Genomic DNA, 23,460 nt, shown 5'->3' on the forward strand with positions numbered 1-23,460 from the left:
GTAAAGACTGACAAACCATAGCAATAATAATAAAAATTAAAAAATAATAAAGTTTTAAACCTGAAATGAAAGAAAAAACAGTATATCTCTTGGGAATATAGGCTAATAGAATGAAGTTAGAGCCAAATTTCTAGATGTTTTGTGACTGGAATTTTATTCAACAAGTTTATTATAAAGCAGAAAGGCTGGTATTGTTTTTGAAAAAAAATGTTATAACAACAGTAACAGTAAACCAAAAGGAAAAAAAGGTGTCTATGTGCGTGTTTGGGGTGTGGGGAGTAAATCCTAAGAATTAAACGTACCTGGATCTAAAGGACATTCATTCAATTTGGCAAATTCTGCTGGCGTTTTTCCCGTAAGAACACAGTTTGAACTACGTAGCATTATGGGCATTCTGTTCAAAATAAAAAGAAAATACCATGTATAGATTGTCACCAAACTTGCTGTGCACGCATCACTATGGGGATCTGCATTTCTGTCCTTTGTGTTAGAAAAGGCAGAAGACATCGAAATTGCATGAAAGTGCCCAGGGAAGCTAGGTATTCTCTCAGGCACAATGCTCTTCCAGTACAGATAATAACAACTCAAATGTCTGGTTTCCTTAAACTGCCACCTAAAGGATTTAGTGAAAGTTGGGAATGACAGCAACTCTTCATTCACATTAAACAAAGGGACTCTTGTTAGTTATTTAGAAATAACATGACAAATCAAAGTGTAAAGAACAAGAGTTTATTAAAATTAACCTGGAGATTCTGAAAAAGAACTAAGAAAAACTTCCAGGAAAAAAAAAATTGAAGCATTAAAAAATTTAAGCATGTAAAAAACCTATGAATAGGCTGAATAGATTTGACACTGCTGAAGACAGAACTACTAAATCGAAAAGAGATCTGAAGAAATTATCAAGAATGTATTTCAGAGCACCAAGAGATGGAAGATATGAAAGAGAGTTTAGGAGTCATGGAAGGAAAAGCAGCGAAGGCAGGAACACAGAGCCCTGTACACCAATGTTCATTGCAGTACTTTTCACAATGGCCAGAAGGTGGAAACAACCAAACCGTCCATCAGCATATGAATGGATAAACAAAATGTCGTGTATATATATACAATGGAATGCTACTCAGCCATAACGAGAAATGAAGTCCTCATGAATGCCACAACACGGATGATCCCTGAAAACATCATGCTGAGCAAAATAACTTAGTCACAAAAGAACAAATACTGTATAATTTTACTTATATGAAATAAGCAAACATATAGAAACCAAAAGTTATTGGTGGTTACCAGGGGTGAGAGGGAGGGGGAAAGAGGAAGTTTTTGCTTAGGGGGCATTGAGTTTATGTTAATGGTGGTGGAATAATTTGGAAAAGGATAGTGATAATGTTTGCATGACAAGAACACAATGTCACTGTATTATACAAGTAGAAACTGTTGAACTGACAAATATTTTGTTGTGTGTGTTTTCACCACAATAAAAATAAAAAAAAATAAAGACTCATGGAGGTGTGGAGTGACAAGATCTAAAATATGTGTGATCAGACTTCTAGATGGAGTGGGCAAGAAGTCTTATTAAAGGGATAATGGCTGTGAGCTTTCAAAAATATGTGAAAGCCATAAATCCTCACAGTAATAACAATGAAGGATAAACAAAAAGAAAGCCGTATCTAGACAGAGCATAGTCAAGACACAAAATACCAAAGGCAAAGAGAAGATTTAAAACCCAGCCAGAAGAAAAGGCAGGTTACAAAAAAAAAGATGATTGGACTGACAGGTAACTTCACAACAGCAATTAATGTATGACAGTGGAGTAATGTGCTACAAGTGCTGAGAGAAATAACTCTCAGCCCAGATGTGTGTATTCTGCCAAATCACCACTGAGAATGAGGTTAATATAACGATATTTTCAGACAAAATCAGGGAGATGCTACCATTAACAGACTCTCACTAAAAGAATTTTTAAAAGATATACTTCAGGGAGATGGAAAATAAATGCTAAATAAAAGTCTAACATGCAAAAATGTATGGAAAGCAAAGAAAATGGTAAATACTGTAGGTAAATATAATCAAATATGAACCTCAAAAAACAATAACTTCTGATTTATAGGTTAAAAAAACAAGATAGAACTAAAGCTTGGCACAAGACCATAAAAATTATAAAGGGTTGATTTGATCTAAGTTAAATGTCTTTGTTTTTTCCAAGAAGAGGATAAAGATATTATTTTTAAGCTTTGTTAAGTATGCATTTCAAAATTTTTATGGTAAACATAAACAATCAGAAATACCGTATGACTTTCCAAAAGGCAAAAACGGAGAAAAAATTGAAACATATGAAAAGCTGGACAGGCTAAAAGTACAAAATAAGTTCATATAAAATATCCCAATACATCAGTAACTTAAATGTAAATGGACCACCTTCTAAGACTGTAGACTTTTTAAAAAAAATCCAGTCATATGAGCTTACATTAAATACACATAAAACATTAGGACAAAGAAAGATTAAAAGAAAGAGAATTAAAAGAAAAAAAAATGCCAGAAAAATAACCAAAAGAAAGTGGATGTGGCTACAATAGAGCAAACAAAATAAAATTTATGGCAAAAAGCATTATTAAACATAAAAAAGGTAAATGCATAATAATAAAATGTTCAATTCATCAGGAAGACCAAAAATTCTAAACTTTTACACACCTAATATCATAGCTTCAAAAAGTAAAAATATACAGAAGTATAAGGAGAAATGGACAAATCCACTGTCACACTGGGAGACTGTAACACATTCCTCCCAGTGACGGATAGAACAAATAGCTCAAACATCAATGAAGAAACAATCTGGCAGCTCCTCAAACGATAAAGCTACTGTACAGCCCAGCAAATCCACTGCCAGGTATACATATACCCAAGAGAAAGGAAAACATATCCACACAGGAAACTGGCACGCTAATGTTTATTGCATCATCATTCAAAAGGTAGAAGCAAATCAAGTATCTATCCACGGTCAGATGGATAAACGAAATGTGGTGTGCCCAGACGGTGGAGTGTTATTAACCATAAAAAGGAACGAAGCACTGAGAGATGCTACAACATGTATGAACCTTGAAAACATTACGCTATGTGAAAGGAGCCAATCACAAAAGACTACACACCATATGATTCCGTTAATATGAAAGTCCAGAACAGAGAAATCTGTAGAGACAGAAAAAAGATGAGTGATTGCTTAGGGCTAGCGAGGAGATGATGCTAAAAAGCACGGGGTTTCTTTTTTGAGGTGATGAAAATGGTCTAAATTGACTGTGGTGACGGTTGCACATATCTGTGAATATACTGAAAATCCAGTGAAACTCATACTTTAAATAGGTTAACTGTACGGTATATCAATCATATCTTAATAAACTATTTAAAAAAAATCAATGAGGATATATCACAGCGAAAAAAACACAATTAGCAAGTTTGATCTAACAGAAAAAGACACAATGGCACAAAAGAATTAGAGAATATTGCTTGTTTCCAAACAGCGTAAAATATTTATGGAAATAATAGGTTCTCTACAAATCCCAAAAGTTGATGTAAAGTACCAATTCAGAAATTTTAAAACAGTCTTCTAAATAACTCCTAAGTTAAAAAACACACACACAATGGAAAGATGGGGCTATTAATAGTCCCATTAAACCAAAGGAAATCAAGACACTGACTAAAGCTATAGAATAAAAAATAAAAGTATATTAACATTACCACAGTAACCAAAACAGCAAAAGATCATAAAACAGGAAACAAACACACAAAACAGAAAAGAAAACACCAAATGGATGTCAGAAGAGACTCTGAAACTTATGTTTGAACATAGAGTATCTAAAGCGAACGGAAGAAATGATGACGTAAGAGAGCTGAACAGAAAATTTCAAAAGGTAGCTTGAGAAGACAAAGTAAAGAATTATAATGAAATGTGCAAAGACCTGGACATAGAAAACCAAAGGGGAAGAACACACTCGGCATTCCTCAAGCTGAAAGAACTAATGAAAAAAATTCAAGCCTCGAGTTGCAATACCAAGTGATTCCATGGGCAAAAAACTGAATGACATAGGAAGCATCAAAAAAAGATGGAAAGAATACAGAGTCACTGTACCAAAAAGGACTGACTTGACACTCAACCATTTCAGGAGGTACCATACGTTCAAGAACTGATGATGGTACTGAAGGAAGAAAGCTGCTCTGAAGGCATTAGTGAAAAACAAGGTTCCAGGAATTGAAAGAATACCAACTGAGATGTTTCAACAAACAGATGCAGCACTGCAGGTGCTCACTCGTCTATGCCAAGAAATTTGGAAGACAGCTACCTGGACAACTGACAAGAAGAGACCCATATTTGTGTCCATACTAAAGAAAGGTGCTTCAACAAAATGTGGAAATTATCCAACAATATCATTAATATTACATGCAAGTAAAATTTTGCTGATGATAACTCAAAAACAGTTGTAGCACTATATAGACAGGGAAGTGCTGGAAATTCAAGTCGGATTCGGAAGAGGATGTGGAATGCGGAATCATCACTGATGTCAGAAGGATCTTGATGTCAGATGGATTCTCTCAGCTTGGCTGAGGGAATACCATAAAGATGTTCCCTGTGTTTTATTAACTACACAAAGGCATTCAACTGTGTGGATTTTAACAAATTATGGATAACGCTGGGAAGAATGGAAATTCCAGAACACTTAATTGTGCTCATGTAGAGCCTGTACATAGACCAAACGGCAGTTGTTCAAACAGAACAATGGGATACTGCATGGTTTCAAATAAAAAATGATGTGCATTAGGGCTGTATCCTTTTACCATACTTATTCAATCTCTAAGCTTAGCAACCCCCACGTGTCTGTCAGTTTGTCATACTGTGGGGGCTTGCATGTTGCTGTGATGCTGGAAGCTATGCCACCAGTATTCACGTACCAGCAGGGTCACCCATGGAGGACAGGTTTCACCTGAGCTTCCAGACTAAGATAGACTAGGAAGAAGGACCCGGCAGTCTACTTCTGAAAAGCATTAACCAGTGAAAACCTTATGAATAACAGCGGAACATTGTCTGATACAGTGCTGGAAGATGAGCCCCCCAGGTTGGAAGGCACTCAAAAGATGACTGGGGAAGAGCTGTCTCCTCAAAGTAGAGTCGACCTTAATGACGTGGATGGGGTAAAGCTTTCAGGACCTTCATTTGCTGATGTGGCACAACTCAAAATGAGAAGAAACAGCTGCAAACATCCATTAATAATCGGAACCTAGAATGTACGAAGTATGAATCTAGGAAAACTGGAAATCGTCAAAAATGAAACGGAACCCATAAACATCGATATCCTAGGCATTAGTGAGCTGAAATGGACTGGTATTGGCCATTTTGAATTGGACAATCACATAGTCTACTATGCTGGGAATGACAACTTTAAGAGGAATGGTGTTGCATTCATCATCAAAAAGAACGTTTCAAGATCTATCCTGAAGTACAACACTGTCAGCGATAGGATACTATCCATATACCTACAAGGAAGACCAGTTAATACGACTATTATTCAAATTTATGCACCAACCACGAGGGCCAAAGATGAAGAAATAGAAGATTTTTATCAGCTGCTGCAGTCTGAAATTGATCGAACATGCAACCAAGATACATTGATAATTACTGACAATTGGAATGCAAAAGCTGGAAACTAAGAAGGATCAGTAGTTGGAAAACATGGCCTTGGTGATAGAAACAATGTCGGAGATGGAATGATAGAGTTTTGCAAGACCAATGCCTTCTTCATTGCAAATACCTTCTTTCACCAACATAAACAGCAACTATACACATGGACCTCACCAGATGGGACACACAGAAATCAAATTCACTATATCTGTGGAAAGACACGATGGAAAAGCTCGATATCATCAGTCAGAACAAGGCCAGGGGCCAACTGTGGAACAGACCATCAACTGCTCATATGCGAGTTCAAGTTGAAACGGAAGAAAATCAGAGCAAGTCCACGAGAGCCAAAATATGACCTTGAGTACATCCCACCTGAATTTCGAGACCATCTGAAGAAGAGATTTGACTCATTGAACACTAGTGACCAAAGACCAGACGACTTGTGGAATGACATCAGGAACATCACACATGAAGAAAGCAAGAGGTCATTGAAAAGACAGGAAAGAAAGAAAAGACCAAGATGGATGTCAGAGGAGACTCTGAAACTTGTTTTCAAACGTCAAGCAGCTAAAGCAAAAGGAACAAATGATGAAGTAAAAGAACTGAACAGAAGATTTCAAAGGGCAGCGTGAGAAGACAAAGTAAAGGATTATAATGACATGTGTAAAGAGCTGGAGGTGGAAAACCAAAAGGGAAGAACATGCTTGGCATTTTTCAAGCTGAAAGAATTGAAGAAAAAATTCAAGCCTCGAGTTGCAACAGTGAAGGATTCTATGGGGAAAATATTAAACGATGCAGGAATCATCAAAAGAAGATGGAAGGAATATAGAGTCATTATACCAAAAAGAATTATTCAATATTCAAACATTTCAAGAGGTAGCATATGATTAGGAACTGATGGTACTAAAGGAAGAATTCCAAGCTGCTCTGAAGGCATACACGAAAAACGAGGCTCCAGGAATTGATGGAATATCAACTGAGATGTTTCAACAAACGGATGCAGAGCTGGAGATGCTCACTCGTCTATGCCAAGAAATACGGAAGAGCTTCCTGGCCAACTGACTGGAAGAAATCCATATTTATGCCTACTCCCAAGAAAGGTAATCCAACCAAATGTGGAAATTATAGAACAGTATCATTAATATCACACGCAAGCAAACTTTTGCTGAAGATCATTCAAAAGCAGCTGCAGCAGTATAACTGACAGGGAACTGCCAGAAATTCAGGCTGGTTTCAGAAGAGGACATGGAACCAGGGATATCATTGCTGATGTCGGATGGATCCTGGCTGAAAGCAGAGACTACCAGAAGGATGTTTACCTGTGTTTTACTGACTATGCAAAGGCATTTGACTGTGTGGATCATAACAAATTATGAATAACATTGCAAAGAATGGGAATTCCAGAACACTTAATTGTGTTCATGCGGAACCTTTACATAGATCAAGAGGCAGTTGTTCGGACAGAACAAGGGGATACTGATTGGTTTAAAGTCAGGAAAGGTGTGCACCAGGGTTGTATTCTTTCACCATAGCTATTCAATCTGTATGCTGAGCAAATACGAGAAGCTGAATATATGAAGAACGGGGTGTCAGGATTGGAGGAAGATTCATTAACAACCTGCATTATGCAGATGACACAACCTTGCTTGCTCAAAGTGAAGGGGACTTGAAGCACTTATGAAGATCAAAGACCACAGCCTTCAGTATAGGTTGCACCTCAACATAAGAAAACAAAAATCCTCACAACTGGACTAATGAGCAACATCATGATAAATGGAGAAAAGACTACTTGGATCAACAATCAAGCCACGGAAGTAGCAGTCAAGAAATGAAAAGACGCATTGCATTGGGCAAATCTGCTGCAAAGGGCCTCTTTAAAGTGTTGAAGAGCACGGACGTCACCTTGAAGACTAAGGTGCGCCTGACCCAAGCCATGGTATTTTCAATTGCCATCATATGCACGTGAAAGCTGGACAATGAATAAGGAAGACCGGAAAAGAACTGATGCCTCTGAATTGTGGTGTTGGCGAAGAATATTGGATACCCCATGGACTGCCAAAAGAACGAACAAATCTGTCTTAGAAGAAGTACAACCAGAATGCTCCTTAGAAGCAAGGACGGCGAGACTGCGTCTTACATACTTTGGACATGTTGTCAGGAGGGATCAGTTCCTGGAGAAGGACATCATGCTTGGCACAGTACAGGGTCAGCAGAAAAGAGGAAGACCCTCAAAGAGGTGGATTGACACAGCGGCTGCAACAATGAGCTCAAGCATAACAACAATTTTAAGGATGGCTCAGGACCCGGCAGGGTTTCATTCTGTTGTGCATAGGATCACTATGAGTCGGAACCGACTCAACAGCACCTAACAACAACATGCTTAGCAAATAATTCCAGAAGCTCGACTATATGAAGAAGAACATGGTACCAGGATTGGAGGAAGACTCACTGACAACCTGCCATATGCAGATGATACAACCTTGCATGCTGAAAATGAAGAGGACTTGAAGCATTTACTAATGAAGATCAAAGACTACAGCCTTCAGTATGGATTACATCTCAGCATAAAGAAAACAAAAATCCTCACAACTGGACTAATAAGTGATATCATGATAGAGAAACTACTGAAGTTGCCAAGAATCTCATTTTACTTGGATCCACAGTCAACGTCCATGGAAGCAGCAGGTAAGAAAACAAAGGACATATTGTATTGGCGAACTTTGTTGCAAAAGACCTCTTTAAAGTGTTAAAAAGCAAAGATGTCACTCTGAGAAATAAGGTATGACTGACTCACCAAAAAACCAAATCCACTGCCACTGAGTTGACTGCAACTCATAGCGACCCCAAGTACAACAGAATGAAACACTGCCCCGCATCCTGTGCCATCCTCACAATCGTTTTATGCTTGAGCCCATTGTTGCAGCCATTGTGACAATCCATCTCGTTGAGGGTCTTCCTCTTTTTCGCTGACCCTCTACTTTACCAAGCATGATGTCCTCCAGGCACTGGTCCTTCCTGATAACATGCCCAAGGTATGTGAGATGAAGAGTTGCCATCCTTGCTTCTAAGCAGCATCCTGGCTGTATTTCTTCCAAGACGGATTTTTTCTTTCTTTGGCACTCCACGGTATATTCAATGTTCTTCGCCAATACCATAATTCAAAGGCATCAATTCTTCTTTGGTCTTCCTCACTCATAGTTCCAGCTTTTGCACGCTTATGAGGAGATTAAAAGCAAACTGGGCCATAATTACCCATGCCCGCTTTCCCTGGTGGCTGTGGAAGAATGTACCCAACAGGAGCTGTGGTTTGTGCTGCTTCTATTCTCCTGAGTACCCAGCATACCACACAGCAAGTAACAGGCACTTGGTGCATATTTCTTGAGCAAATAGATGTTTATTAAACTCTTAGCACTTGAGGAGAGGAAACGCTTGAGTAGAAATTATCTGAAATAAGTTTAAAGTCCAACGCCATTACTAAACTTACAATATTGCGGTTTTGTCCATTTCTAAAGGAGAGTCATTATATTTCCCTAATTAGGAAAAGCAGACGGCAAAACTGCTAGTTGATGCTATCTAACATTTCCAAACTTGTTTCAAGCAAATTGCTTCTGCCTTAAATATTGCTACATGGAAAAGAGTGAAATTTCCAGGAACACGCAAACTTAAAATATACACAGAATCCAGCAAGAATAGCAGCCCAGGAGAGCTCACTGAAATGCGATCTTACCTAATGTTTCCCTGACAGCTCGGATTTACAGGAGGAAAGGGAAGCATTTTCCCGAACCGTACAGAAAAAGTTTCATAACTACTAAGATAACAACCCCACACCATGTGCTGTACACAGCTCTCAGTGCTTTACACATGCTGCCTCACTGGATCCATAAAAGAACCCCATGAAGTGGGTGTATTTCCCACATTTTTCAGAGGAGGAAATGGGGCAAAAGAAACTAGCTTGAGGTCACACAGCAGGCTGGAATCCAGGCAGTCTGGCTGCGATAGGGTCTTGGTTTCTCACCTGCCAATGGGTAAGGCGTTGCGGATGATCCTCTGGCTGCCTCGGGTGTATTCAATATCCACCGTGATGGGGGCAGAGTATGTCATGTCCCTCAAACGGCACTGGAATCAAGACAGAAGGTTACTGCTCCTCCTCTCTGGAAAAGGGGCCTAAGAACTTCAAGCAGCTGTCTCTAGTGGAAGTCTGAAGAAGTATGGCCCAGGCTGAATTTCCTCTCCTGTCCACTGAGCTGCTCCACTGCTAACTCAGGGCATGGGGAGGAACTGCCCTACCACTTCATGAGAAGAAAGATGCATGGATTGATCAAGGCATCTCCACAGCGCCCCTGCCCCTGCCAGCCCAGAACAGAACAATAAACCTGGAACTTACTTGTTTCTCACCAATCCAATGATGCTATCACTAGTCTGCTCCGTATCTTTAAAGCAATTAAACTGCTCTGTGCAAACTGGGTTCATGGAAAACAATCAGAGACCAGGGTTGTTGGTGCAAACAGTTAACAACCAGTATATAATAATTATACACACACACACAGAGTCAGGGTCTGCTGTGGCTCCTATGACTGTCCACCCACCCACCTGTTCTCCTATTCTCCCTGTCTCTCCAAGAATCAAAATCTCTTTAAGAAATTTTTGCACTCTTTCTCTAACTGCAGTAGTACTCGTATGTTTTCTCCAACATCAGGAAGACTATTTATAGTGACGAATGTAGTCTCAGTCTTCTTGAACTAATTCAAACTTCTTGTCTTCTCCCTTCCCTGAACTTTGTTAGACTTGAACTTGACAAGTGGCTGCCTAGATCTTGAGAAACTGGAAAAATCTAGCAAAAGGGAATGGGGGCAAAGGAGAGCCGAGTCAGGGCACTGAATTTCCAATTTCCGTAACTTCTATTTTAGCATTTCTTTACCACAGACCAGATAAATTTATAAAAATCTATTTTCTTTCCTCATACAATTCCCAATTATGGACACTAAATGGAGAAATTTAAGGAAAAATCCAGAAGCTGTTAAAAGCCAATGAATAGGTCTCTCCACCTATAACCCTTATGGCTCTGTTAAAACCCTTGTATTTAACTTTTCTTCTCATCCAACTCTCCTATTACACTGTGTGCTCCTAGTCCTTTCACTCTGTCTAACACAGTGCCTGGCTGATCCTCGAGAAGTGTGCTCAGTGAGTGAGTCTGCAGTAGACTGGGTACTATGCTAGGCACAAGAAGGGGAGGTGGAAAAAGCTCAGAATCAGGACATAAATAGGACACAGTTATGTAACAGTGCAAGCTAATTAGGGTTAAGTGACAAAATAAATAGTACAGAATTGTGCCCTAATGTATATAGTATTAAAATTAAAAACTCAAGGCGTCAAGTCGATTTCGACTCATAGCGACCCTACAGGACAGAGTGGAACTGCCCCACATCAGGGTTTCCAAGGCTGTAATCTTTATGGAAGCAGGCTGCCACATCTTTTTCCCATGGAATGGCTGGTGGGTTCAAACCACCGATCTTTTGGTTGGCCACTGAGCACTCTTACCACTGTACCACCAGAGCTCCTCAGTATAGTGTTAAAGAATATTTATTTTGGTTATGTTTGTCTCATAAGAGATTTTTTTTCCAGATTTTTAAGTGATCTTTTTAAAGTATATATTAAGGTACAGACTTTTAGTTAAAGCATGTCCAATTAAAATAAACGTTTATAATTACCTCATGAGGGGACACTGGTCTAGTGACATTAAAGCTTTCTTCAACATCAGGAAGCCCAACATAGATATTAAGATATCTGAAAAACAAATTATTCCATTACCAATTATTACTCTTCTTCAAAGAAATATAAACAAATTATTTTCCTATAAAAAATAAGGATTATGCTTTGACAAAGGTTCATCTTGTTAAGGATGACAAATTAAAAAGTATTAGAGATCTTCTTGAAGTGACATACGTATATATATACAGCTTTTATAAAGGAGGGAATATAATATCAAATTATTTTTTAAAAATACTTGAGTTTCTTTTAAGAAAGCACTTAAATTTCTTTATAAAAATATTGGAACTATAGCTCCTTAAAAATGATACTTTAAAAAAAAAGCATAAGGCAAAAGAGTATCTGTAGTCTGTATATTGGGTTGAACAGTATTGTTGTTAGGTGCCATCAAGTCTGTTCCAACTCAGAGCAACCCTATGTATAACAGAATGAAACACTGTCTAGTCCTGATCCATCCTCACAATCATTGCTATGTTTGAGCCCATTGTTGAATAGTGTCCCCCCAAAATTCATGTCCACGAGGAATCTTAGAATGTGACTTTATTTGGAAACAGAATCTTTGCAGATGTAACTAAGTTAGTGTGTGCCCTAAATTCAGGAACTGAGAAGACACAGAAGGAGACAAAGAAAAAGGCTATGTGAAGAAGGAGGCAGAGAATGGAGTGATGTGGCCACAAGCCAAGGAATGCCAGGAGCCACCAGAAGCTGGCAGAGTCCAGGAAGGATTCTCCCTTAGAGCCTTTGGAGGGAGCGTAATACTGCCAGCACCCTTAGTTTCAGACTTCTGGCCTCTAGAATTACAATAAATTTGTTGTTTTAAGTAAGCAAGTTAGTGGTAATTTGTTATGGTGGCCCTATGAAACTAATAAAAAATGTTATCATTCATGTAAGAAAGAAGAGAACATAAGAGGGGAAATATCTATCCACTCATTTGTGCAAAAGAAACACAGAAAAGATAAAGAAGAAACTAATGATACTGGTTACCCACAGGGAGTGGCTGGGAATAGGGTGAAAATAATTCTCTCAAAGCTGGGGCAATATGAGCAATAAAGTAATGCTAGTACTGGATTATAACCATAGTAAGATAAATGTCTATGAGTCCATATTAATATAGAGAGCTAAAGATGGGTGGGTGGATGGATGGATGGATAGGCGGGAGGATGGGCGGACGGGCAGGCGACGGACGGACGGACGGGCGGACGGGCGGACGGGTGGATGGGTGGATAGATGGGAAAGAAGGGAAAACTCTTCCTTTCAGTAAAATTCCAACTAATAAAAGCAGAAAGAATGATGGAAGTAGAGACTCACCATCAGGTAAACACCACAGTAATAAATGGTACAGGTAAGATCCATCAATGTAAGCTAAAATTAGTGGGTGAAGGTATGAGGAGAAACAGGACAGTTGCACAGTGGCAAAGGACCTCCCATAAGATACCTTTCTAGTATAAAAGAAAAAAAGTAACTTTACAGTGGAAAAACCTAGAAGACACTACCTTAACCAAATGAACAAGGTTAAAATCACCCATAATGAAAGATTTATGGACATCCGAACCCATGATATGATACACTGAGAACACCACATCATCGCTTTGGTGGTTTTCTTGCCAAAAATGCACAACCTCAATCATGAGCAAACATCAGACAAACCCAAACAGAAGGAACTTCTACAAAATAACTGACCAGTAGGTTCCAAAAGTATCAAGATCATGAAAGACTGAGGAACAATCACAGATTGGAGGAGACTAAGGAGACATGACAAGTAAACATAATGTGGGATCCTGGATTGAATCTTGGACCAGAAAAAAAAAAAGATACTGATGAAAAAACTTTGAGGAAGGTCTGTAGATTACTTAATAGTATTGTATCAATGTTAACTTGCTGGTTTTGAACATTGTACTATGGTTATGTAAGATACTGATATTAGGGGAAGCTGGGTAAAGGGTATACAGGAACTCTGCATTATTTTTGCAACTTTTCTATAAATTTAAAATTATTTCAAAACAGAAGGCTTAAAAAATATTTAAAATCACAGTTCCAGAAACTTCTCGACCATAACTCTACTTGTTGTAATTAGTTTACCAGTTGCCATTGAGTCTGTTCTGACTCATAGTGACCTAACAGGATACAGTGGAACTGCCCCAGTTCTGAAGGCTGAAATCTTTACAGAGGCAGACGGTCATATCTTTCTCCCCCGGGGCAGCTGGTGGGTTTAAAATGCCAACCTTTAGATTAGCAGCCAAGTGCTTAACCACTGCGTGACCAGGGCTCCTTTATAATTACCTTAATGATTAAAAATTAATTTTAGCACCTTATAATAGTAAACAGATAAAAAGAGAATTATTTTAGAAGGAGTTTTGGTAGGAACTATATTTTCATAGAGCATGTAACTGTGCTCGTGTAGGACCTGTACAAAGACCAATAATCAATCGTTCAAAGAGAACAGGCAGATACTGTGTGGTTTAAAATCAGGAAAGGTGTGCATCAGTGTTGCATCCTTTCACCATACGTATTCAATCTGTATGCTGAGCAAAATAATCCAAGAAGCTGGACTATACAAAGAATGCTGCATCAAGATTGGTGGAAGACTAATTAACAACCCACCTTATGCAGATGACATAACCTTGCCTGCTGAAAGCGAAGAGGGCTTGAAGCACTTAATGATAAAGATCAAAGACTATAGACTTCAGTATGGACTGCACCTCAACATAAACAAAAATCCTCACAACTGTACCAATAAGCAACATGATGATAAACGAAAAAAAGATTGATGCTGTCAAGAATTTTCATTTTACTTGGATCCACAATCAACGCCCCTGGAAGCAGAAGTCAAGAAATCAAACAACATATCACACTGGGTAAATCTGCTGCAAAAGATCTCTGTCTTGGTCATCTAGTGCTGTTATAACAAAAATACTACATGTGGATGACTTTAACAAAGAGAAGTTTATTCTCTCACAGTCCAGTAAGCTAAAAGTCTGAATTCACAGCACCAACTCCACAGGAAGGCTTTCTCTCTCTGCCAGCTCTGGAGGGAAGGTCCTTGTCATCAGTCTTCTTTTGGTCTAGGAGGATCTCAGCGCAGGAACCTCAGGTCCAAAGGACGTGCTCTACTCCCAGTGCTGCTTTCTTGGTTGTATGAAGTTCTCTTGTCTCTTTGCTCACTTCTCTCTTTTATATCTCAAAAGAGATTGGCTTAAGACACTATCTTATCTTTCAGACCTCATCAGAATCCATCTTATTACATCATAGTGATAGGATTTACAACACATAGGGAAATCACAACAGAAGATTACATGGTAGACAGTCATACAATCATACAAGGAAATCATGACCTAGCCAAGTTGACAGATATTTTGGGGGGACACAAACCAATCTGTGACAATCCATGACAACCATGAAAAGCAAAGTTGTCACTTTGAGAACTAAGGTGTGCCAGACCCAAGTCGTGATATTTTCAATTGCCTCATATGCAAGCAAAAGCTGGACAGTGAATAAAGAAGATCAAAGAAGAAGTGGTGCCTTGGAATTATGGTGTTGGTGAAAAATGTTGAACATAACATGGACTGTCAGAAGAACGAACAAGTCTGTCTTCTAAGAAGCACAGCCAGAGTGCTTCTTGGAAGTGAGGATGGCAAGACTTTGTCTCACGTACTTCAGACACATTATCAGGAGGGAACAGTCCCTGGAGAAGGACATCCTGCTTGGCAAAGTCAGTGAAAAACAGGAAGACCTCTGATGAGATGGACTGATACCGTGACTGCAACAATGGGCTCAAGCATAGTAACCTTTGTTAGGATGGTGCAGTACCAGGCAGTGTTTTGTTCTGCTGAGCATGAGGTCACTATGAGTTGGAACATGGTAGATGGCACCTCACAACAACACATCTTTTTAAAATGTTAGACTTAATCAAAACACCAAACCAAGGACAGTCGATTCCTTACTTTAAATACCACATGGGGTCAGCATCACTTGTAACCTTTTCATTTGCTTTCATTATCTTCTTTATCTGCAGTGGGGGGAAAAAAACATTAGGAAAGATACAGGCTTTCAATTAGTCGTTACCTCATGTCTCTTTCTAAGATTTGATGCTTACCTCTACATTAATGAAATAGTTAAATGAATCTATATGTTGCTTTACAAGGCCTTTCACCTAAACAGATAAAAAGTAAAAAATAGTTAGCAACAAAATAGCAGATTATATAATACATTCTAACTATAGATTCTAACAGGTTATACAATAGATTCTACCTATTCTAACAATAGGTAACCAAATTTTTCTCAAAACCAAGTTGAAAAAAAAAAATTTACACATCATACACACACAAAAAGAATACCAAGTTGAGAAAAAAAAATCTATGAATTTTATTTACCAAAACATTTCATTAATATATAAAAAACCAAAACCAAACCTGTTGCCGCTGAGTCAATTTCAACTCGTAGCAACCCTCTAGGACAGAGCAGAACTGCCCCACAGGGTTTTCGAGGCTGTAAATCTTTACAGAAGCAGACTGCCACATCTTCCTCCTGCGGACCGGCTGGTGGGTTCGAACCACCAGACCTTTTGGTTAGCAGCTGAGTATTTAACCACTGAGCCACCAGATCTCCTTCATTAATGACGTATACTATCCCATTTCTCCTCCATCTTACTACTTATACGCCTTCAAAATTTTCCTCCTAGAGAAGCAACCTGACCCCTGGAATTTAAGTAAGAGTATCTGAATATACCTATGGAGTCCCCATAAGGAAATAAACAAGGCAGAATTTTCTCTGCATACTTTGTACTTTCAAAAATATCCAAGAGAAAATATACAGTAATTGAGCATCATCTCTTTCACCCTCAAACAATGTCTATTTCCTTTTTCATCTTTCTCCTATCTCGGCAATTTCATGACTCTCAAATACCCAACCCCCGGTCAATTATATATTTATGGAAGATTGAGAGGCAAAAATAAGGCTCTCTATTGGAAAAGTTGGAAAAAATTGCATTTGAAATAGAAAGTCGAGTTAAACACAGAGAACCTAAGAGGAGACACAAGCTAGCAGTAGCTTCCCTTTTCTGCTGGCGTCAGGCAGCAGTAACCGCACAGATAGCACTGTGTGCTGCCGTGGGGAACAAACGAAACAAACGCACGGGCTCCACAGCCTTCGGATTGAACAGTCTGTACGTGTTCAATTCTAAAAATATTAATCTTCAAAGTGAATTTGTTCAACACTTCTAGAATATTCCTAAAAGATAATCACAGAGCCTTTGCTTTAAATATACTTCTTGATTGGGGATCCACTAGCTAAGAAAACAACTATTACATTTTTCGAACAGTCCAGATTTTTGGCCAAAAAAAAAAAAAAATCAGCCTCATAACAATCAGAGGTCTGACTTCCTGTGTTTTCTACCCCTAGGACTTAACTGTCTTTCTGGAGAAAATCTCTGGGACAGTCCGTTTAGTTACGGCATCTCTCTTTCATGTTCTCCCTTCCAGACTGAACAGGCCCTTCAACTATTTCTTGCATGCAAGGTTTTGTAGACTATTCAGCTGCTGATGGCCTGTCCCTGGGTGTGCCCCAGTTGTCAGTACTCCTCTTCAAATGGGCACCCTGCGCTCACTGATGACATTCTCCACACAGTCTGACTAGTGCCTGGTGGGACCACTACCTCCCTCATTTGGGACATTACACCACTGTTATCAAAGAAACCAGATCACATTACTGGCGCATGCTGAGCTTTCAGTCAACTAAAAATCAAAGGGTGACTTTTTATCTTCACACAAAAAATGCTATTAAGTCAGGTGCACTCCATTTGGTACTTGTGTGCCTCTTGACTGTTCTCCTCCCAGCCTAACAAGACCTCTCTGAGTCTCGGCTCTGCTGGCCAGCAGCACCCGCAGCCTTACAAACTCTGCATTCTGTCCTTGGTTATGCAGAGCTTAAAATCTTTATACTTTTGTTCAGGGACAAATGTATTTTAATGTGGTCTCAGTAAAGAAGAACTCTGACTTTAAAATACATAAAAAGAATAAATAACAAGAGTCTTACGTCTGTACTGAGTTTTCTACCTTTTCTTGGACTGTGTGCCGTCGACTGTCTCTTTCTGAATAAAAAATACTGCCCCTTCTCCTCTGCTTACGTACAGGTTCCTTAAAAATATTTTTATTAGAAACAAAACAAAACCCTTCCCTTCACCTTCCTACTGTTTTATTTCATTCTCTATTACCCTCCTACTTAAACTCTTTAACAGCTTCCTGTTGCCATTAGCAGAAAAGCCAAAATCCTGAACATGGCTTTCAAATTTGATCAGAAAATTTGCTCCAGATAGTTTCTTCAGCCTCACCTCCCTCTGCCTGTAAAACCTAACTTCAACCCAAAACTTTGTTGCTGTTGTGTTGATTTTGACTCAGGGTGACCCTATGAGACAAGAGAACTGCCCCCACAGGATTTCCAAGGCTGTAATCTTTATGAAAGCAGACTGCCACGACTTTCTTCCATGGAGCAGCTGGTGGGTTTGAACTACTGGCCTTCTGGTTAGCAGTCCAGCACTTAACCACTATGCCACCGGGGCCCCTAAAAACTAACTTAGCTGGACTAAACTCGTTCATTTTTCAAGTCATGCTGAAATGTCACTTTCTTGAAGGCACCTTTCCTAACTTCCAAGTTAGGTACTCCATAGCATTCTGTATTTCCCCCTTCATAACATCCATCAAATTTGTAATTCCCTGTTAGTCTTCAAGTTCCATCAAGGAACCCACTGCCATCGAGTTAATTCTGACTCACAGCGTCCCTATAGGACAGAGTAGAACTGCCCCATAGGGTTTCCTAGGCTGTAATCTTCAAGGAAGCAGACTGCCACATCTTTCTCCTGCAGAGCCGCTGGTGGGTTCAAACAGCTGACCTTTCAGTTAGCAGCTGAGCAGTTACCCACTGTGCCACCAGGGCTCCTTTTTCCATCAAGGAAGGGACCATCATTGTCTGGCTCCCACTACTTCTGAGCACAAGCTCTTTAGATTGATTCAAAGCCCTACACCAACCTTAATATTCAACAGTTCCTCTGACTATCTACCCATCCAATCCAGCCAAATGGATCTGATCCCTGTTTCCTACAGACTGCATCCCACCTTTCTGCTTTGTAAATCCTTTTCTTTTAAGGTGTGGTTCATGTCTCACCTCATCTGGGAGGCCCTCTCTGACTATCCATGGCATCACTCTTTTGCCAGGAGCACCTTGACTTTTAGTATTCACATACCATGCTACTGTGTATAGTATCTGTTATCTTGGAACTGAAGTTATCACTCCCCTGCAGCTCGACCATCACCAGCACCTTATAGGCAGGGATTTTGCCTTATAGCTCCTTGTATTTCCAAAACATAGCAAAGTACACAGTTAGAAAAAATGTTAGCTGGTGATTAAAAAAAAAAAGCTTATTTACTTTTTTAATCCAAAAAAATCCAATAAATATTAAATGTAAAACAGTTACCTTTAAAAATGCTGGAAGCAGCCTCCATTTTTCCTGTGAACCAAGATAAGAATATCAGAACTCTGTACCAGCAGCCACAATATTTTCAGAATAAGTTATTTTAATACACCGATGTGCTTTTTCACAGTAAGTAAAAGAAAGTAAGTCAAAAGGGCAAATTTTTTCTTTTTTATAATTTTTATTGTGCTTTAAGTGAAAGTTTACAAATCAAGTCAGTCTCTCACACAAAAACCCATATACACCTTGCTACACACTCCCAATTTCTCTCCCCCTAATGAGACAGCCCACTCTCTCCCTCTACGCTCTCTTTTCGTGTCATTTCGCCAACTTCTAACCCCCTCCACCTTCTCATCTCCCCTCCAGGCAGGAGATGCCAACATAGTCTCAAGTGTCCACCTGATCCAAGAAGCTCACTCTTCACCAGCATCCCTCTCCAACCCATTGTCCAGACCAATCCCTGCCTGAAGAGCTGGCTTCAGGAATGATTCCTGTCCTGGGGCAAGAGAAGGTCTGGGGGCCATGACCACTGGGGTCTTTCTAGTCTCAGTCAGACCATTAAGTCTGGTTTTATGAGAATTTGGGGTCTGCAACCCACTGCTCTCCTGCTCCCTCAGGGGTTCTCTGTTGTGTTCCCTGTCAGGGCAGTCATCTGTTGTAGCCGGGCACCATCTAGGTCTTCTGGTCTCAGGATGATGCAGTTGCTGGTTCATGTGGCCCTTTCCATCTTTTGGGCTCATAATCGCCTTGTGTTCTTCATTCTCCTTTGATGAAGGTGGGTTGAGGCCATTTGATGCATCTTAGATGGCTGCTTGCTAGCGTTTAAGACCCCAGACACCACTCTTCAAAGAGGGATGCAGAATGTTTTCTTAATAGATTTTATTATGCCAATTGACTTAGATGTCCCCTGAAACCGTAGTCCCCAGACCCCTGCCCCTGCTACGCTGGCCTTTGAAGCATTCAGTTTATTCAGGAAGCTTCTTTGCTTTCGGTTTAGTCCAATTGTGCTGACCTCCCCTGTATTGTGTGCTGTCTTTCCCTGCACCTAAAGTAGTTCTTATCTACTATCTAATTAGTGAATGCCCCTCTCCCACCCTCCCTCCCTCCCCCATCTCGTAACCACAAAAGAATATTTTCTTCTCAGTTTAAACTATTTCTCAAGTTCTTATAATAGTGGTCTTATACAATATTTGTCCCAAAAGGACAAATTTTTAACTGTAACTACTTTTACGGAAGTTTTTCTAAAATATGTGTGCTTGTACCCCAAATTTCTTAGAGTAAAATTTAATCTTTTATATCCCAGATTGCTTCAACAGAATATAATTTAATCTTCTCTTGATGAGTCAAGCTTCCAAGCACTTTTCATACTGTACATTAGTCTCATGACAATTCCTGAGTAAGCTGGGTTTACCCAGAGAGTCTGGGGTGGACCCCAGTGGGCACTCTCCTTCCCTCCCAATCTCCCTTGACTAGTGGCTGCTCAAAGATGAGCAACTTTCTTGACCCAGTAATTCCTCCTGGCTACTTTCTTCACCTGCCCTTTGACTTAACAGCTCTTAAAAAATGGCCTCTACTTAGCTTCTCTGTTCCTCACTTTCCACTCCTCTTCAACCCATTATAACCAGGGTTCTGACCCACCTGCCAGGGAAGCTGTTCTAGCAAGGTTGCCAACTCCAAAGACATTCCCTTAGCCCTCAACTCACACACCCTTCCCAAGGCACTGACCATGCTGATCACTCACTTTCTGCAATACTTCTGAGACAACACTCTCCTCCTATGTCTTCCTTCCCTCTGACTGTCCCTTCTTGGTCTTCTTCTCCTCTGCCCACCCTGTAAACACTGGTGTTCCTCAAAGTTCTATGCTTGGTGACTTCTCGACTAGGAGCTGGTATGGGGGATTTCAGATAACACTTGCTTAGCCCCCATCTCACCTCCAGTCCCAGCTTCGTATGTAAACTCTTTCAAGGGCAGTGGCCCCGCCTGACTTGGTTACCACAGTGTCTGGTACATAAAACCAAAACCCGTTGCTATCAAGTAGATTCTGTCTCATAGAGACCAATAAATACTGGAAGAATAAATGAATGAGTGAATGAATATCATTGCTACAGTGAGCAAATGAGTATGGGTATGTGACCTATACCTACTGACTGGGCAGCAACACCTCGAGGAATCAAAGGCTCCTCAAACTCAGTATGTCCCAAATCAAAAGCAGCACTTCCCCCAGCCAGCTCTGCTTGGTTCTGTTCCCGATCAGCCACTCCCAAATTAGAAACTTCAGTATCATGCCTCATGCCTCTTTCCTTAGCTTCTCTGGATCAGTCTGAAAATAAGTCCTACTGAGCCTATGTCTTTTTAACTTTTCTCACATTCGTCCTTGCAATTGGGTCAGCTGAGGCTCTCATAATTTCACCTGGACTACTGCAGCATTTCTTCCAACCGTGCTTAACAGCCAAGCCAGAGGGAACATTCTCATGTGTGCAGCTGGTCGTGTCAGGTCGTATCTACCTCATACCTCTTCAGTGCCTCCCCACCATCCTCATGTCTACACTCCACACGTGGCATATAACATCCTCTGTGATCTTAAGCCTGCATACTTCTCCAGCCTCACCTCTCGCAGTGAACTACACGCAGGGCTTTTTACACTTCCAGGCTTTTGCTCATGGCGCGCCTTCTGTTTGGAATGTCTCCCCCAACACAACACTCCACCCCTGTCTGTCAAGGCTCACGTGAGTCATCACAGTCCCACGTCCCATTTGGAATACCAGTATACCCCTCTGCCTACTTCTATCACAGCACCTAGTACATGCTATCAACCTGCTTACGTGTCTCCTCCTAGAAGATAAGGGACAAGCTTTTTGAACCTGTCTAAACACTGGGAGTGGTACACCACCTGGCCTGTAGTACCAAAACCAAACCCAGATCTACTACCATTGAGTCAATTTCAACTCATAGTAATCCCATAGGGTTCCCAAGGGTATAAATCTCTATGGAAGCAGCCTGCCACATCCTTCTCTCACAGAGCCACCCGTGGTTTTGAGCCGCCAACCTTTCAGTTAGCGGTCAATCGCTTTAATCACTGTGCTACCAGAGCGCCTTTGGCCCATAGTAAGCACTCAGTAAATATCTGTTCAACAAATAAATGATTACGTGACCCCAGAACTGTGTTATTTCTCCTACCATGCTTCCATGCTGCCACACAGAGTACAGAAAAATATACCAGGCATGGTTAGTGAGGGTAAAACTTAAGAAGTTACAGAGAAAGCACTTAAGTTGGAAAGTTAAAGCAAATAATATTTAACCTCTTGAAAGAAAGTCATTTTCATTCAGAGAAAACTTTGCACTATTAAAGAATTTCTCTAATAAAGTACTCTTTAGATTAATCGGCATTTGTTCAACACTGAAATTACAGTGTTTACCTCATGGGCCCTGGTGGCACAACAACAATTAAGCACTCGGCTGCTAACCAAAAGATAGGTGGTTTGAACCCACCCAGTGGCTCTGTAGGAGAGAGACCTGGTGATCTGCTCCTGCAAAGATTACAGCCTAGAAAATTCCATGGGGCAGTTCTATTGTCACATGGGGTTGCTAATAGTAGAAATTGACTTGACAGCACCTAACAACAACCTCACAAAGCCAGAAATGCAAAGATAATACTCAGAATTCAAACCCTCAGCAGTATAAATGAGAAATGGCACTCTGAGCCCCTTAATGTCATTCTCGATACCTCTACTTTGGAGAGGCAATAGAGTTATTCGTCACATTCATTCACTTCATTCATTCATTCCATATAAATGTATTATCGGTCAAGAACTGAGGACAGAGCAGAGAATAAAACCAGACGTGGCCTAGTAGGAAGAACAACAAGTAACAACCAGTGTTGAGAATGGAGGACAGGGTACTACAGCAACAAGCAGCAAGGCGATCTAACATCATCTGGGAGAATCATAAGCCTCCCTGAGGACATCATATCATAGTTACATAGGACTTAATCTACCAAGTGGAAAGAGAGAAGCCATATGAGTAGGGCAGAAAGGTCTCAGGCTAGGGGTGGGAATGGGGGAAAAGAGGCTGGAGATATAAGCAGAGGCCAGATTGAGAGAAGCCTTATAAATATGGTAAAGATTTTAGATTTTGTCCTAAGAGCAATGGGCAGAGATTGAAGAATACCCATATGACTGTACTCGTGTGTTTAAACTGATCACTTTAGCTACAGACTCACTGCCGTTGAGTCAATTCCGGCTCATAGCAGAGAATAAACTGGAGTGGAACAAGTTCGGAGACAGGCCAGTTTGAAAGTAGGCGACAACAACGGTCATATGCAGAGAACATCGGGAAGGAAGCTTCAGATATGATAGCATTTACAAGTCAGGATCCTTAAAATGTGGTGGTGGTTTGTATGCAGAAGGCCAAGAAGAGAAACTGCTATTCCTGATTCATGAGACTGGAACTGTGGTACAAGTTCTCTTCATAGCTGTGTAAATTCAGGCAAGAAATTTACATCACAGTGTTCTGATGTGATGCTGGAATCCATGCCACCAGTATTCAAATACCAGCCGGATCACCCATGGTGGGC

General features: G+C 40.2%; 1 protein-coding gene across 2 annotated transcripts in view; it reads right to left on the bottom strand.

Moving 5' to 3' along the window:
- POLR3B (RNA polymerase III subunit B) overlaps window positions 1–23,460 on the bottom strand; it is a 145,742-nt gene that overhangs the window by 117,426 nt on the left and 4,856 nt on the right. The window contains exons 2-7 of one of the 2 annotated variants that reach the window (XM_064283661.1): window positions 18,891–18,923; window positions 15,519–15,575; window positions 15,367–15,431; window positions 11,368–11,443; window positions 9,675–9,775; window positions 303–394 (exon numbers count right to left, since the gene is read on the bottom strand). In XM_064283661.1, coding sequence (XP_064139731.1) covers window positions 303–394; window positions 9,675–9,775; window positions 11,368–11,443; window positions 15,367–15,431; window positions 15,519–15,575; window positions 18,891–18,923 — 424 coding nt within the window. Of the gene's footprint in view, window positions 1–302; window positions 395–9,674; window positions 9,776–10,043; window positions 10,120–11,367; window positions 11,444–15,366; window positions 15,432–15,518; window positions 15,576–18,890; window positions 18,924–23,460 lie in introns of those variants that run through there. The other variant, XM_023539140.2, reaches the window with a different exon arrangement.

This window comes from Loxodonta africana, chromosome 4, assembly GCF_030014295.1.
Source record: "Loxodonta africana isolate mLoxAfr1 chromosome 4, mLoxAfr1.hap2, whole genome shotgun sequence".
Taxonomy (NCBI): domain Eukaryota; kingdom Metazoa; phylum Chordata; class Mammalia; order Proboscidea; family Elephantidae; genus Loxodonta; species Loxodonta africana.